The following is a 12,725-nucleotide window of genomic DNA, read 5'->3' as shown; positions in this document are numbered from 1 at the left end:
TGGTTTGGAAAGACAGAGAAGACAGAGGGCCAGAGCAGGGCTATTTCCACCTGTGAACTTTGATGCGGTCGGCACCCTCCTGCCTTGGGGGACAGACTGACACAGAATGCCAAGGCAGAAAGAACAGATCTGAAATTGACTGCATACCTCTCTTTGCGTTCCACAGACACCCACTTAATGTACCACTGACATGCTGGATGCCAACAGCGGGGGAAGGCCGTATGTGTGTGCGGACAGCGGGTATATGACACCTCTCTGTACTTTCTACTCAGTTTTGCTATCCATCTAAAATTGCTCTAAAAAAGCTTATTAATTAAAAAAAGAAAAAAAGACCCAGAATCAGGGATCAGGTGATCTGGGTCGTTGGGCCAATTTTATCCCAACCTCCTGCCCCCTGATGCTCTGGAGCAGGAACTAGGGTGGACAGCACCCAGAAACCCTTGTCCACACCTGCCCTAGCTGTCAGTCAAGGGACTCGTCGTAGGCCTGAAGGCCAACGAGAGAGGATGGCATGTCGGGTGGTAGGGCACACGGGGCAGCACCAGGAGCCCGAAGATTGGCCTGGAGCTCGAAGGGGACAGAGAGGGTTGGAGACCAGGGTGTTCTACAGAAGCAGTCCCGAGGCGAGTAGGATGCCAGTAGGAGCAAAAAGGGCCCAGAGTGAAGCTGGGGAGAAGGAAAGCAGAGCTAGCCCAGGGGCAAACAAGGCAGTCCCCAGAGCCTGGCTACAGCTCCTCCAATGCTAGTCAGACACATGCCAAGGGACCTGGTCCAGTGGACAGCTGACCAGTTTACGGGAGCTTGGACAAGTCACAGGATCCCACAGGACCTCTCTGGGCCATATTTTCTTCCTATTTTTTTTTTTTTAATTAAAAAGAATTTTTTTTAACGTTTATTTTTGAGAGAGACGGGGCATGAGTGGGGGAGGGGCAGAGAGAGAGGGCGATACAGAATCCGACGCAGGCTCCTCTGGGCTCTGAGCTGTCAGCACAGAGCCCGAAGCAGGGCTCAAACCGAGAACCATGAGATCATGACCTGAGCCGAAGTCAGATGCTGAACCGACTGAGTCACCCAGGTGCCCCATTTTATTTTTAAATTTTAAATGAGAGTTAGGCTAAATCACCTCTGGGGTTGCTTTTCATCTCTAAAATTCTGTTACGCCAACAGAGAACAGTAAGAAAAGTCTTAAGGTGGGCCATAAAAACAAAACATTAATACAAAGAACACAGAGCTTGACTACTGAATTTTGAAAGCAAATCTCTCTCCTGGAGTTCGTTAGAAGGTTCTTATTCATGGGGCGCCTGGGTGGCTCAGTTGCTTAAGCAACCAACTCTTGATTTCGGCTCAGGTCAAGATCCTGCGGTTGTGGGATCGAGCTGCGCGTTGGGTTCCGCTGTAAGCGTGGAGCCTGCTTGGGATTCTCTCTCTCCTTGTCTCTCTGCCTCTTCCCCACTCACGCTCATGCACTCTCTTTCTCTCAAAATAAATAAATAAACTTCAAAAGGAGCTTCTTGTTCATTAAATTGGGAAACAATTTGCTTACTTTCCAGTGAAGAAAATTCACTCTAATTATACACGCTTGTTCCCTAACGCCTGTGTCCTCAGGCCACCGAGCCCCTCTCTCTCTGTTCCAGGAAGCTCAATGTGGAGACTGCTCCTTCTCACCAAGGACGGAAGAAATGAGATTACATTGCCCCCGTCTACTGCACTTAGCTTCTCGGAGTATCTTCCTACTTATATCTCGTTTTATTCTCATGACAGTCAGGGAGGGAGGTGGAAGAAGGTGACATTAATATCAATAAGTGCTGCTTGCAAAATTAAGGGGGTGTTCCCCTGCATTTTGCAAGGTGACCTGTCAGCTTCAGCCATGAGACGATAAATAAGGCCAAATGTAAATGATACACGTGTACGTCGCGCTACAAAACCGATGTGTGCCTGGGGAAAAGGAAAAAAAAAAAAAAGGGTGTGAATGCATATAATACTACGCTCCCACTTATGACTTCAGAGAGATTTTATCTGCACTTTGGATTTATTTTCAATGGTTCGAGGATTCTGACACTTTGGTTTTACTTTGCTCTGGAGGCAGATAATAAAATTCATCGCTGCCATTTAGAAGGGAGGTGCATCTTGCTTGGATGCCAGCTTCTGAAGCCAGCAGGCGAGGGAAAACCAGCGTCAAAATTACCCTCAAGAAAGCCTTAAGCCCCCTGTGAAGTGCAGTCCACAGGACACAGCCTTTTACGTCCACTGCTGTGGAATACTTAGGATGTGAAATGTACGGTGCATGATAAAAATACATATGCCTGATATCATTTGATGGTATTTCTAATTAAATTATTCATATTGTAATTACTCCCTCTATTTTTCCTTTAGGGTAGAAGAAGAGTGGCAGCGGGGGAGGCTGAGAACCAGGCACCAAGTTCAAGAATGTGAATGCTCCACTGAACCGGACACCTACTACGTGCCAGGTTCAACACACAGCCTTCATCCCCTGCATCCTCAGAACCACTCCTGGAGGTCAAGGGTCAGCGAACTTGTCTTGTAAAAGGCCAGACGGTGAAGATTTTGGCGAGAGAACAGCTACAGACTATATGTAAGCAAATGGGCGCAACTGTGTTCCAATAAAACTTTATTCACAAATGCAGGCTGCAGGCCAGTTGTCAGCCCGGTTGGTCACAGTTTGCTGACTCTTGCTTTAGATGCACAGCACCATGGGGCGCTTGGGTGGCTCCGTCAGTAAAGCATCCAACTTCAGCTCCGGTCATGATCTCACAGTTTGTGGGTTCGAGCCCTGCATCGGGCTCTGTGCTGACAGCTCAGTGCCTGGAGCCTGCTTTCAGTGTCTCTCTCTCTCTCTCTCTCTCTCTCTCTCTCTCTCTGCCCCTCCCCCACTCATGCTCTCTCACTCTCTCTAAAACAATAAATAAACATTTAAAAAAACAGGTGGACAGTACTATGCCCTTGGCACAAACCAAGGAAGAAATGAGACACAAACTTTGAGTGAGTGATTGAGCTGCTTTTTCAAGGCCACACAAATGTATCTTGTAAGTGACAGGGCTCAGTGTGCTCCTAATCATGAGCGTCACTAACATTATCACAATCACAAGCATGTTAATCGCTGCCATTACCATGTGAGCTCACCTTAGTCAGGTTTACCATGTGCCCGGCACTGAGCTCAAGGCTAAGTACGTGAACCAACTCATGTGCTCCTCTCAGCTACCCAAGAAATAGGCACTATTATCGTCCCACTTGTCAGATGCGGTCACTGAGATCCAAAGAGGTCAGGAAGCTTGCCCAGTATCACGCAGCTAGTGACTAGAGAAGCCTCAACCTGGATCTGAGCAGTCTGGCTCCAGAGTCTACGCTCCTAACCACCGGGCCACACTGCTCCTCAGTCAGGGCTTTGAAGACAAGTACAAGAACACCAGAGTGTGCCGGGGAGGGAGTCTGATTTACGGAATTCTTTCTGCGATGCAGCTTTTGAGTGTACTTTGCACTCCTAGAGCAGTTCATAAGGGGGTTAGATAAAAATGATTCCCCAATTATCCAAGAAGATGGCGTTGCCGGCCAGCCAGGTAAATGCCATAAAGTGGCCAAAACGGTAAGGCTCGGCATTAGACGTTCACTCCCATCTACTCAAGTGAAATGCTCAGCCTCGGCAGAAAGAGTTGGGCTTTGGAGAACAAATTCAGTGGAAAGAGGGGCCATGCAGGGACCTCCCCAGTGCAAAGGAGCTTCGAACAAAGAGCTTGTTTCTCTCCACTGGGGTATGGTGCCGCCATGAGGTTACTCAAATGAGCCGATTTCTTCTGTTGTCCAAATACGAGGGCTTATGTTGCTCTCATTTTATATATCTCTGGAACTTTATTTAAATGACAAACATCTCACTGAAATACCACTTACTCTCACCAATCCGACTGGCAAAAATCAGAGGCTTGACAAGATAGCGTTGGCGAGAGCTAGAAAGCTGGTGGGAGCTTTGAGCATTGCTGGGGGAAGTACAAAATGACAGACTCCCTTTGGAAAGGTGTTTTGACAATATCCTCAAAAGTACGAATGCATTTTTCCTTTGGGGCTAGCAATATCGCTTCCAGGAATCTACTATAAAGAATCACCTCCACGAATGGGAAACAAATGCACAAGGGTATTCACTGTATCACAATTTGCAATAACAACTGTTGGAAATGATGGGTGAGTCCGTCAGTAGGGACTGGCTGAATACGGTGAATCCACAAATGAAATGGAATACTGGAAGAAAGAATGGGCAAGCTGCTTATATATAAGACAGTCATATGTCAAGTGAAAAAAAATCAATAGGCAGAAAGTATATGTAGGATGCAATCTTTTCTCTAAGAAAGAGGAAAAGAAGACTACATGGGTTCTGTTTGTATAGAGAACCACCCAGAGGTACATGCACAAATGCAACAGCTCACTGTCACTTTTTCTGACGTTTATATATTTATTTTGAGGGAGAGAAAGCATGGAAGGGGCAGAGAGAGAGGGAGAGCGAGAGAATCCCAACCAGGCTCCGTACAGTCAATGCAACACCCAATGCGGGCTGGAACTCACGAACCGTGAGATGATGTACAAGCCTAAATCAAGAGTCGGATGCTTAACCAACTGAACAATCCAGGGTGCCTCACTGTTACTTTTTATATTGTTTTGATTTTTGAATGGTTTGGACCCATTTTCTATCGAGAAAATTAAAAGAAACTTAAAATATTAAATGTCCAAAAGCCAGATTCAAATTAAAAACAAAACCAAACCAAACAATGGGAAACGCTGTAGAATGTTCCCATGAGAGAACCTAAGAGGGTGGTCTACGGGAGGAGAGGGGAGTAGCCTCTGTGAACTTCAGCACCCCGAAGCTTTGCCGGAAGGACAACGCGATATTTTAGGAAAAAGAAAAAAGCAAGAACAAGGAAAGGAAAATCGAGACCTGTCCGGATGGGTTGCCTGGGAATCGTGGTTTCCTAGTGCTTACAGAGCATCTACACGCGCCTCCCCCCCCACAACTCCATGTTCTTCCCCAGGTGAGAGCTCTTAAGATTCCCTATCATGCACAACAAAGCCACGTGGCTCAGAGAAGCAAAGTAACTTGCCCAAGGTCACAGAGCAAGGAAGGGGAAGAACCTGGTTAACAACCAGTCATTCTGGCTGCTAATTCAGTGTTCAGTACACCCTGGTTCCTGCCGGCACCCCCTTGTCAAGCCCAGGAATGGGAGCACCCCGCCCCCGCGTGCCTTCAGCCCCATGCCAGCTTTCTGGACCTTGATCGTGACTTCCACCTACAGCCTTGGTTTGCAAAGATACCTGTGGCAGAGTAAGGAGGCAGGGAGGCGGACCCAGAAGCCTGCCCAGCCTCAAGGGCAATCACTGTTTGGCTCCTGCCGCCTGTTTCCATGCAGGAATGCGGGCCCCGGTCTTGTTGGATCAGATTTTTCCAGAAGTCCAGTCTTAGAAGACAACTTCTAATTTTAAATATTGACAATTACAAAAAAAAAAAAAAATGTAAAGCTCTGTACAGATGCAACAAAACAGGCTTCTAGTTTCTAGCCTAATAGGTAACTAGGCAGAAGACTAGAAAATTTTCCATTATTTACCTCGATGCCACGGAACCATGGCGGGGGGGAGGGGGGCAAGGGGGAGAGCTCTTTAAGGAAATTTCATCATAGCAACAGAAATCTGTTAGACAAAAAGCGTGACTGTTTGGAAGACAGGTAAACGTGGGCTCTGCGACACACTTTCAAATTCTTTCAAATTCCCCATGTGCTGCCTCCAGGCTGGTTCTGGGACTTGAAGTTACATTCTGTCTCCTGAAAGCCCGAAACAATATCCCTGTCACTCTTCCTTTGCATTTTCTGTGTAACTCAAATTCCCGGGACCCAGTTTACTGCCAAATTACCTGAGATAAACAAGTCATGCTAAGATCCTCTTTTCCTCTCCAAACCCAAACAGCAGCTGGCAGCTAGAAATGGTTATTTATAACCTGCATACTGTTATGCACATTTTCTTGTGCACTTCTAAAAATGCTTAGCCGTGCATTCTTTGGCTGCCTTCATAATTAGATGAGAGCCTGGGGACAATGCCGTGCGGTAGCAGAGAAGGTAGGCTCTGGGTCAGCCTGTCTGGCTCAGCTTCTCATTACCTGTTTGGAAACCCCGATACCGTAATTCCATTTCGGTCTATCGTCAGTGTTAAGACAGTACAAATGAAACGATTAGAGCAGTGCCCTGCACACAGTAGGTGATGGGGTTTGGAGTGGGGATGGGGATCCGGAGCTGATGGCCAAGAAAGAATTCTTGAGATGTCTTTGGGGCAAAAAGCAGATTTATTAAAGCACGGGGACAGGGCCCATGGGCAGAAAGAGCTGCACTGGGGTTGTGAAGAGTACTATTATATACTATGGAGTTGGAGGAGGTAAAGTCAAGAGGAAGTTTCTTAAAAGGGATTTTCCATATGCTAAAGCCTCACAGATCACTGGAGGCCTACCTATTGTCAAGCTAAGGTTGTTTTTCCCTCTAGCAAAGCATTAACATTAAGACCGTAAGGAGTTCCTGGAGAAGGTTTTACTCTGCCTGCCTCAAGTGTTTGTCACCTGGCTGCAGGTTATAAGGAAATTTAATTTTACCTGCCATTTCCTTCTTGCCTTTGTTCCCCACATCACTATGGAGGGGAGGGTGATGTTGGGGCTCCAGGAAACAAGCCTATAGGTTTCTGGAGATTAGGCTATTGATAAGATTGCCTTTTTCTTGTAATTTACTAACGTATTTGTAAATGGATGGAGACTCGTCCTGCGATCTGTATCAGTTAACCATTTGTTTTCCGTCCTTTCCTTTGTTCTTGGGCAGCCAGGAGTCCACGAGGAATATACGTATCCCACCTGGGGTGGGGGATGGGTGGTATGCTAGCTTGTGCTTGGCCTTCGGCTTGCCTTATGCTCCCTCATCAGAAGAGACATCAGTAGACATCCCTGGAGTCTGTGAATGAATGAATGAATGAATGACCAAATTTTTTGAATGGATAAATGCTGGGAGGACAAGAGGTAAGAGTACGAGAAGCTGTAAAGACTTCATCTTCTCTCACAATGTATTTTCCTGATCCTTCCCCCCCCCCCCTGCTTTTTCTCAGATGGTGAAATGAAATATGACAAAGTGGGTTTAATACACCACTGGAGATAATTGGAAAATATTGATTTTTCTTCATTTGAAACGGTAAAGATAAGAAAGAGCCACACTTCTGTAATCTAATCAGTGGCTTATGTGACAACATGCTTCCCAGGCTAAAATGTACTTTGGTCGACCTCTGTATCCATCACACAAGTTCCCAAACGCATTCCAACTACACCCGCCAGCCCAGCCCCATCCTTCCATCCCAGCTCCTGGCTGAACACAAGTGGGGACACGATGTTTGTGAATCTATGTGAGCACGTGTGTACACATACAAATTAAAGTGTCTTCTCAGTATTTGCGTTCCACACCCCCCACCCCAATGATCGGCAAAACAGCCCTGGAAACCGTAAGAAATGATGCATGAGATCCCCCAGAATCCTAAAGAAAAAGATACATTCCTGCCTCTGACAGCTAATTTTTACTGAGACCCTATCAAGTACTGGGTACCATTTTAAGAGCTTTATTTATGTTTATTTATTTTTGAGAGATAGAGAGTGGGGAAGGGGCAGAGAGAGGGGGACAGAGGATCTGAAATGGGCTCTGTGCAGCAGAAAGCTGCATGCAGGGCTTGAACTCACCAACCATGAGATCATGACCTGAGCTGAAGTTGGATGCTTAACCGACTGAGCCATCCAGGGGCTCTGTTAGGGGCTTTATTTTTTAATTTACTTTTTAAAGTAAACTTTTAAAAGTCTTTTTAAATTTTTTTTTTATTTTAGAGAAAGAGAGGGAGAGAGTGCAGGAGTGGGGGAGAGGGTCAGAGGGAGGAGGGGGGAGAGAGAGAGAGAGGGACAGAGAGAGGGACAGAGAGAGGGAGAGAGAGAGAATCTCAAGCAGGCTTCACACTCAGTGCAGAGCCCGAGGCGGGGCTCGATCCCAGGACCGTGGGATCATGACCTGGGCCAAAATCAAAAGAGTCAGATGCTCAACTGACTGAGCCACCCAGGCTCCCCTTAAGGGCTTTAAATAGATGAATTCATATGATTCTCACGGCAGCCTTATGACGTATCCTCCTACTAATCTCTATTTTATAATTTAAGAGTCCAGGCACTGAGAGATGAAGTACCTAATCTCCCAAGGTCATGTGGCCTCAGGACCAGAACCCCCTTGGTCGGTCTCCGCACTCTGCTCCTTCCTCTCCTCTCCAAGATGAGGAAGGCTCACAGAGTGAACACCTCTAACTTGAACAGGGAGAGCAGGAGAGCGAGTCCAATCCTCTGCCCTGGTTTTTTCAGAGTTGCCTTCTGCAGGCTTAAAATAAAATCTCCACCTCAAATCATGCAAGAGGCAGGACTTCCCACCACAAAGGCTCATCAGGAGGGAGGCTTTGCAATGGCGGCGGGGCGGGTACAGAAACGGATCCAGGCTGGTTCTCCCGCAAGTGGCCACCTTAACTCCCCAGGCCTCGGCCTCCACATCTGATAAATGACAGCAATCAGACCAGATCGGAAGTTACTCAACTGGCTGAATCCAGGCCACAGACATTTGTTTGGTCTCCATAATGTTTAAAAAAAATTTTTTTTTTTGCAGCCAACAGCTTGGGAGATTTCACATTTTAAAATCCTGAGTTCTGGAAAAAAAAAAAAAAAAAAGAAAGAAATCCTGAGTTCTGGATTGTTTTTGAAAAACTAGAAGATCTGGCAACACCAGGCTTGCCTTCCTGCCTGGCAACAGTTGTCAGGAGCCGGCAGATGGCTGGTATCCTCTGGTTCCTGGCCCCCTAGCTCTCTGTCTCGCTGCCACTTTGGTCTGACAGGCTTCTCCCTACAGTAAAGATGAAAGTGAAGGTCTGTGTGTCCACACCTCTAGCAAAAGTGAGAATCATTACCATCATCACCCTAATTGCAGCTAGCACATTTATACTTACCGTATGCCAGGTCCTGATCTAGGGGCTTTGCATCCATGAACGCATTTAATTTTCACAATAACCCCAGGAGATGGAACAATTATTATCTCTTTTCTACAGATGATGGAGGTATGGAAGAGGCTACATGCTTCAAGGAATTAGTAGACAATCGAGTCCTTTATGACATTGAGGAATAGTCCCAGGTATGCAAAGTGTACGTAGGTGTTGAAAGAATCTGACATCAAGCAGCATAATGAAATAAACCCCAGTCACTGTGGTCATTTACATTACCTGCCTGGACCCTGCAGGCTTCTAAACCTGTATTCCTGCATGGGATCCTCAGAGTTTGGAAATCTATCAGATTCCCTGGACTAGATCTGTTAAGTCCCTCCTGGACCTAACTGTCTGTGATTTTAGGTAGGTTCATAAAAAGGTACATAAATAGTTTGGGATTCTTGAGAGAGTGTGTGCGTGTGTGCACACACACACACACACACACACACACACACTCACACACACATATCGCATTGCAAGGTCACTCAGAGTTTATAAGAGTGTGGTGGTCCCTGCAGGGCTTCTGTGGTTGGTGACCAGTCATCTGTGATGCCCCATCTTCCTGCCTGGTGCTGCATTTGCCTATAACCCTCCAATGACATGTTAAGTCTCCAGAGAATCCATCAGCTACAGGGGGTCAAGGCAGCATCAGAGTTAGAAATGAAGCAGGAGATAGGGGTGATGGTGACTCACTGGGGCAGAAAATGGGGGAAGAATGCTAGCTGAAAAATAGAGGGAGTACAGACTAACAGAGGCCAGGGGTACAGTAAAGGTAGCCAGGTCAGGACATATTATTAGGACTGGGTTGAACTACTCCAAAGGGCAACGTCTGGGGGAAAGAGGAAGATTGAGCTGCAAGGACTTCTTCCCTGCCTGCTTTATGGAGACCAGCTACCAATTCGCTAAGGGACAAATCAGTTCATCTCTTCCCTGATTATGACGTCAGCCCAGCAAACACTCATGTACATCTCCCTGTGCCACTCCTTGGGCCAAATGTTGGGCGTATATAAAGGAACAGGAGTGGGTCTCTATCCCCAAAGAGGAGAAAAGGCTCGGAGCCCAACACCTGTAATATAGCATGGGACATGAGGGCTATGGGATCCCGTCATGTGGGAGGATTAATTCAGCAGGTGATGTCGGTCACCATCATCTACAGCGTGGAGGTGACTTGAAAGAAGGAGACAGCTGGCAGGGAACACAGCAAGGGGAAGGCAGGGAGGTGGAAAAGAATATAGCATATGCAAGAAACAGCCAGCTTTCCGAGGTGGCTTGGGCAGGGGTTAATTTTCAGGTGCCCATAGGCTCAGGCAAATATTCTCAATGCAAGAAAAGAGCACTTGATGACAGGTGCTACCAGCCAGAAGAGGTCAAACTGTCATCACATGTCCAAGACCAAGGGGTGACCAATGTTCAGTGCTGGGGACCAGGGCTGTTTGGGAATGCAGGCCCAGCAGGGCCAAAGCACCCTTCTATCAAGAGACTAAATAGCCCCGGTTTTTATGGGAAATCACTATTTTTAAATATGGGAAAACACATCAACGGACCCAGTTCAGCCCAGTATAATACCTCTGGGCAGGAGGGTGGGTGGGTAGGTGGGTATCTAAATATGAGGTTAGAGACCAGCAGACCAACCAAGGGACAGGGGAAGGGAAAGACACTGTTTCCCCAGGGAAATTCTCTGATTTAAGGTGCTGTGTCTGATTTAAAGCTACAAGGGTCAAGCCGTTCAAATCCCACGGGGCATCAGCAGTCAGTCCAGTGCTATTGAGGGCAACTGATACTTCCTTACCCTTATATAAAGTGATCTGTAAACAGCACCAAGCTCCAGCTTCCAAGCAACCATACTGCTCCTTGTAAGCCCTCTCTTACGTGTAAACAGAGGAGCAGCCACAGAGTCAGATCCTGAGGGAGCCAAGAGCAAGGGTCAAGGGCAATGCCTTTCTTTTTTTATTTGCTTTTAAGAGAGAGAGAGAGAGAGAGAGAGAGAGAGAGAGCGCGCGCGCATGGGCAGGGGAGGGACAGAGAAAGAGAGGGAGACAAAGAATCTAAAGCAGGCTCCAGGCTCTGAACTGTCAACACAGAGCCCGATGTGGGGTTCGAACCCATGAACCATGAGATCGTGACCTGGGCGAAAGTCAGCCACTTAACTGACTGAGCCACCCAGGCGTCCCCAGGGCAGTGCCTTTTAAACTGTTTGTTCTTCCACCAGCCTAAGAGGGAGCCTCGCCGACAGACTCATCCCCTAGATGACACCCTGGCGACACCCTGGCAGGGACAAGTTTGAAACAGGTCTTTGACGACATACTCTAGACATACGTAAATTCTAGAGTGCACGCTTTATTTGGCAGAGTCCTGGTTCTGCTACCTGCTGGCCGCGTGGGTGCAAATGGGCCCAATTACAGTGAGTAGCATATGGAGCTGTCTCAAGCATCAAGTCGAATGGATCCCCCATGGAAGGAGTCAGCAAACCTTTCCAGTGAAGGACCAGATAGTAAATACTTCCGGCTTTGTGGGCCATACGGTCTCTGTCACAACAAATCAGCTTTGCCAACGAAGCATGGAAACAGCCACAGACTGTGTGCATTTATATGCAGAGGGGGCTTAGCTATGTTCCAATAAAACTTTATTTGCAAAAGCTGGCAGTGAGGCAGATTCCTTTGAGAAAGGGGAAGACCTTCACGAATGTCATCTTCCAGGAACTCCCAGGTTGGATTCTAGTTATCTGTTTATGACTGGCTTTCTCACCAGACTATGAAGTTCTTTTTTTTTTTTTTTTTTTTAGTTTATTTATTTATTTTGAGAGAGACAGAGACAGAGTGAGTGGGGGAGGGGCAGAGAGAGGAAGAAAGGATCCCAAGCAGGCTCTTCACCATCAGCCCAAAGCCCTACGAGGGGCTCGAACTCACGAGCTGTTGAGATCATGCCCTGAGCTGAAACCAAGAGTTGGACGCTCAGCTGACTGAGCCACCCCAGACCATGAAGTTCTTAAGGGCAGGGAATATATCCCCCCCTTTTTTTTCAGATTGAAACTAAGTGAACAAGCATATACAGCACAGTATGCCCCACAGGAATAATTCATAAGGATTCCAACATTGCCCAAGTCAATATGAGAGTAGAATTTTTGCTTCAGATGCCTATGGGGCCCAGGCAGGGAACGCAGGCAATGGAGTTCAGGTAGGTGGCCAGTCAGGTAGGTGCTGTGACAAATTGGAAAGGGCACCTCCCTTCTAAAAGGGTGGTCTCTGTTAGCTCTAGCTGTGAGGAGGTTGTTGCCTACAGAATTCTGATTCGGTGCTGAGAGACTTCATTGATTTTCAAAGAAAATCCCACAATCAGATATTTATGAGAAATCTCCCAATCTTCCAATGTTGACAACTCATTCAAAAATTGAAAAAACAAAACATTATGGGCCAAGTAAACAGGATTGTGGGCTCATTCGTTCGGAGGCCCCCAGTGTGTAACCTCTAACATAAAGAATTCGTTTTCAAATTTGCTACATCTTTCTTTTTTTTAAAGGTGAAAAATGTTGGAACTAATATGTTGAAAAAAAGAACTTTACAGGAAGTTTTAAGAGTAATACAATGAACTCCCCTTCGCCTGGATCCAGTCTCAATCATCTTGAGATCTCTGGATTCCGGTGCGCAGAAGGCACT

General features: G+C 46.8%; 1 protein-coding gene across 6 annotated transcripts in view; it reads right to left on the bottom strand.

Annotated features, from left to right (window-relative positions):
* The window catches only part of KATNIP (katanin interacting protein), a 194,177-nt gene that overhangs the window by 176,848 nt on the left and 4,604 nt on the right, over positions 1-12,725 (bottom strand). The window contains exon 1 of one of the 6 annotated variants that reach the window (XM_030301249.1): positions 5,314-5,551. The exons of the other annotated variants lie outside the window; for them this stretch is intronic. Coding sequence (XP_030157109.1) covers positions 5,314-5,404 — 91 coding nt within the window. The 5' untranslated portion in view covers positions 5,405-5,551. Of the gene's footprint in view, positions 1-5,313; positions 5,552-12,725 lie in introns of those variants that run through there. 6 annotated transcript variants of the gene reach the window in all.

Source organism: Lynx canadensis, chromosome E3 (genome assembly GCF_007474595.2).
Source record: "Lynx canadensis isolate LIC74 chromosome E3, mLynCan4.pri.v2, whole genome shotgun sequence".
Taxonomy (NCBI): domain Eukaryota; kingdom Metazoa; phylum Chordata; class Mammalia; order Carnivora; family Felidae; genus Lynx; species Lynx canadensis.
Note: the sequence above shows the minus strand (reverse complement) of the source record. Positions and strands in the feature narration are given on the sequence as shown.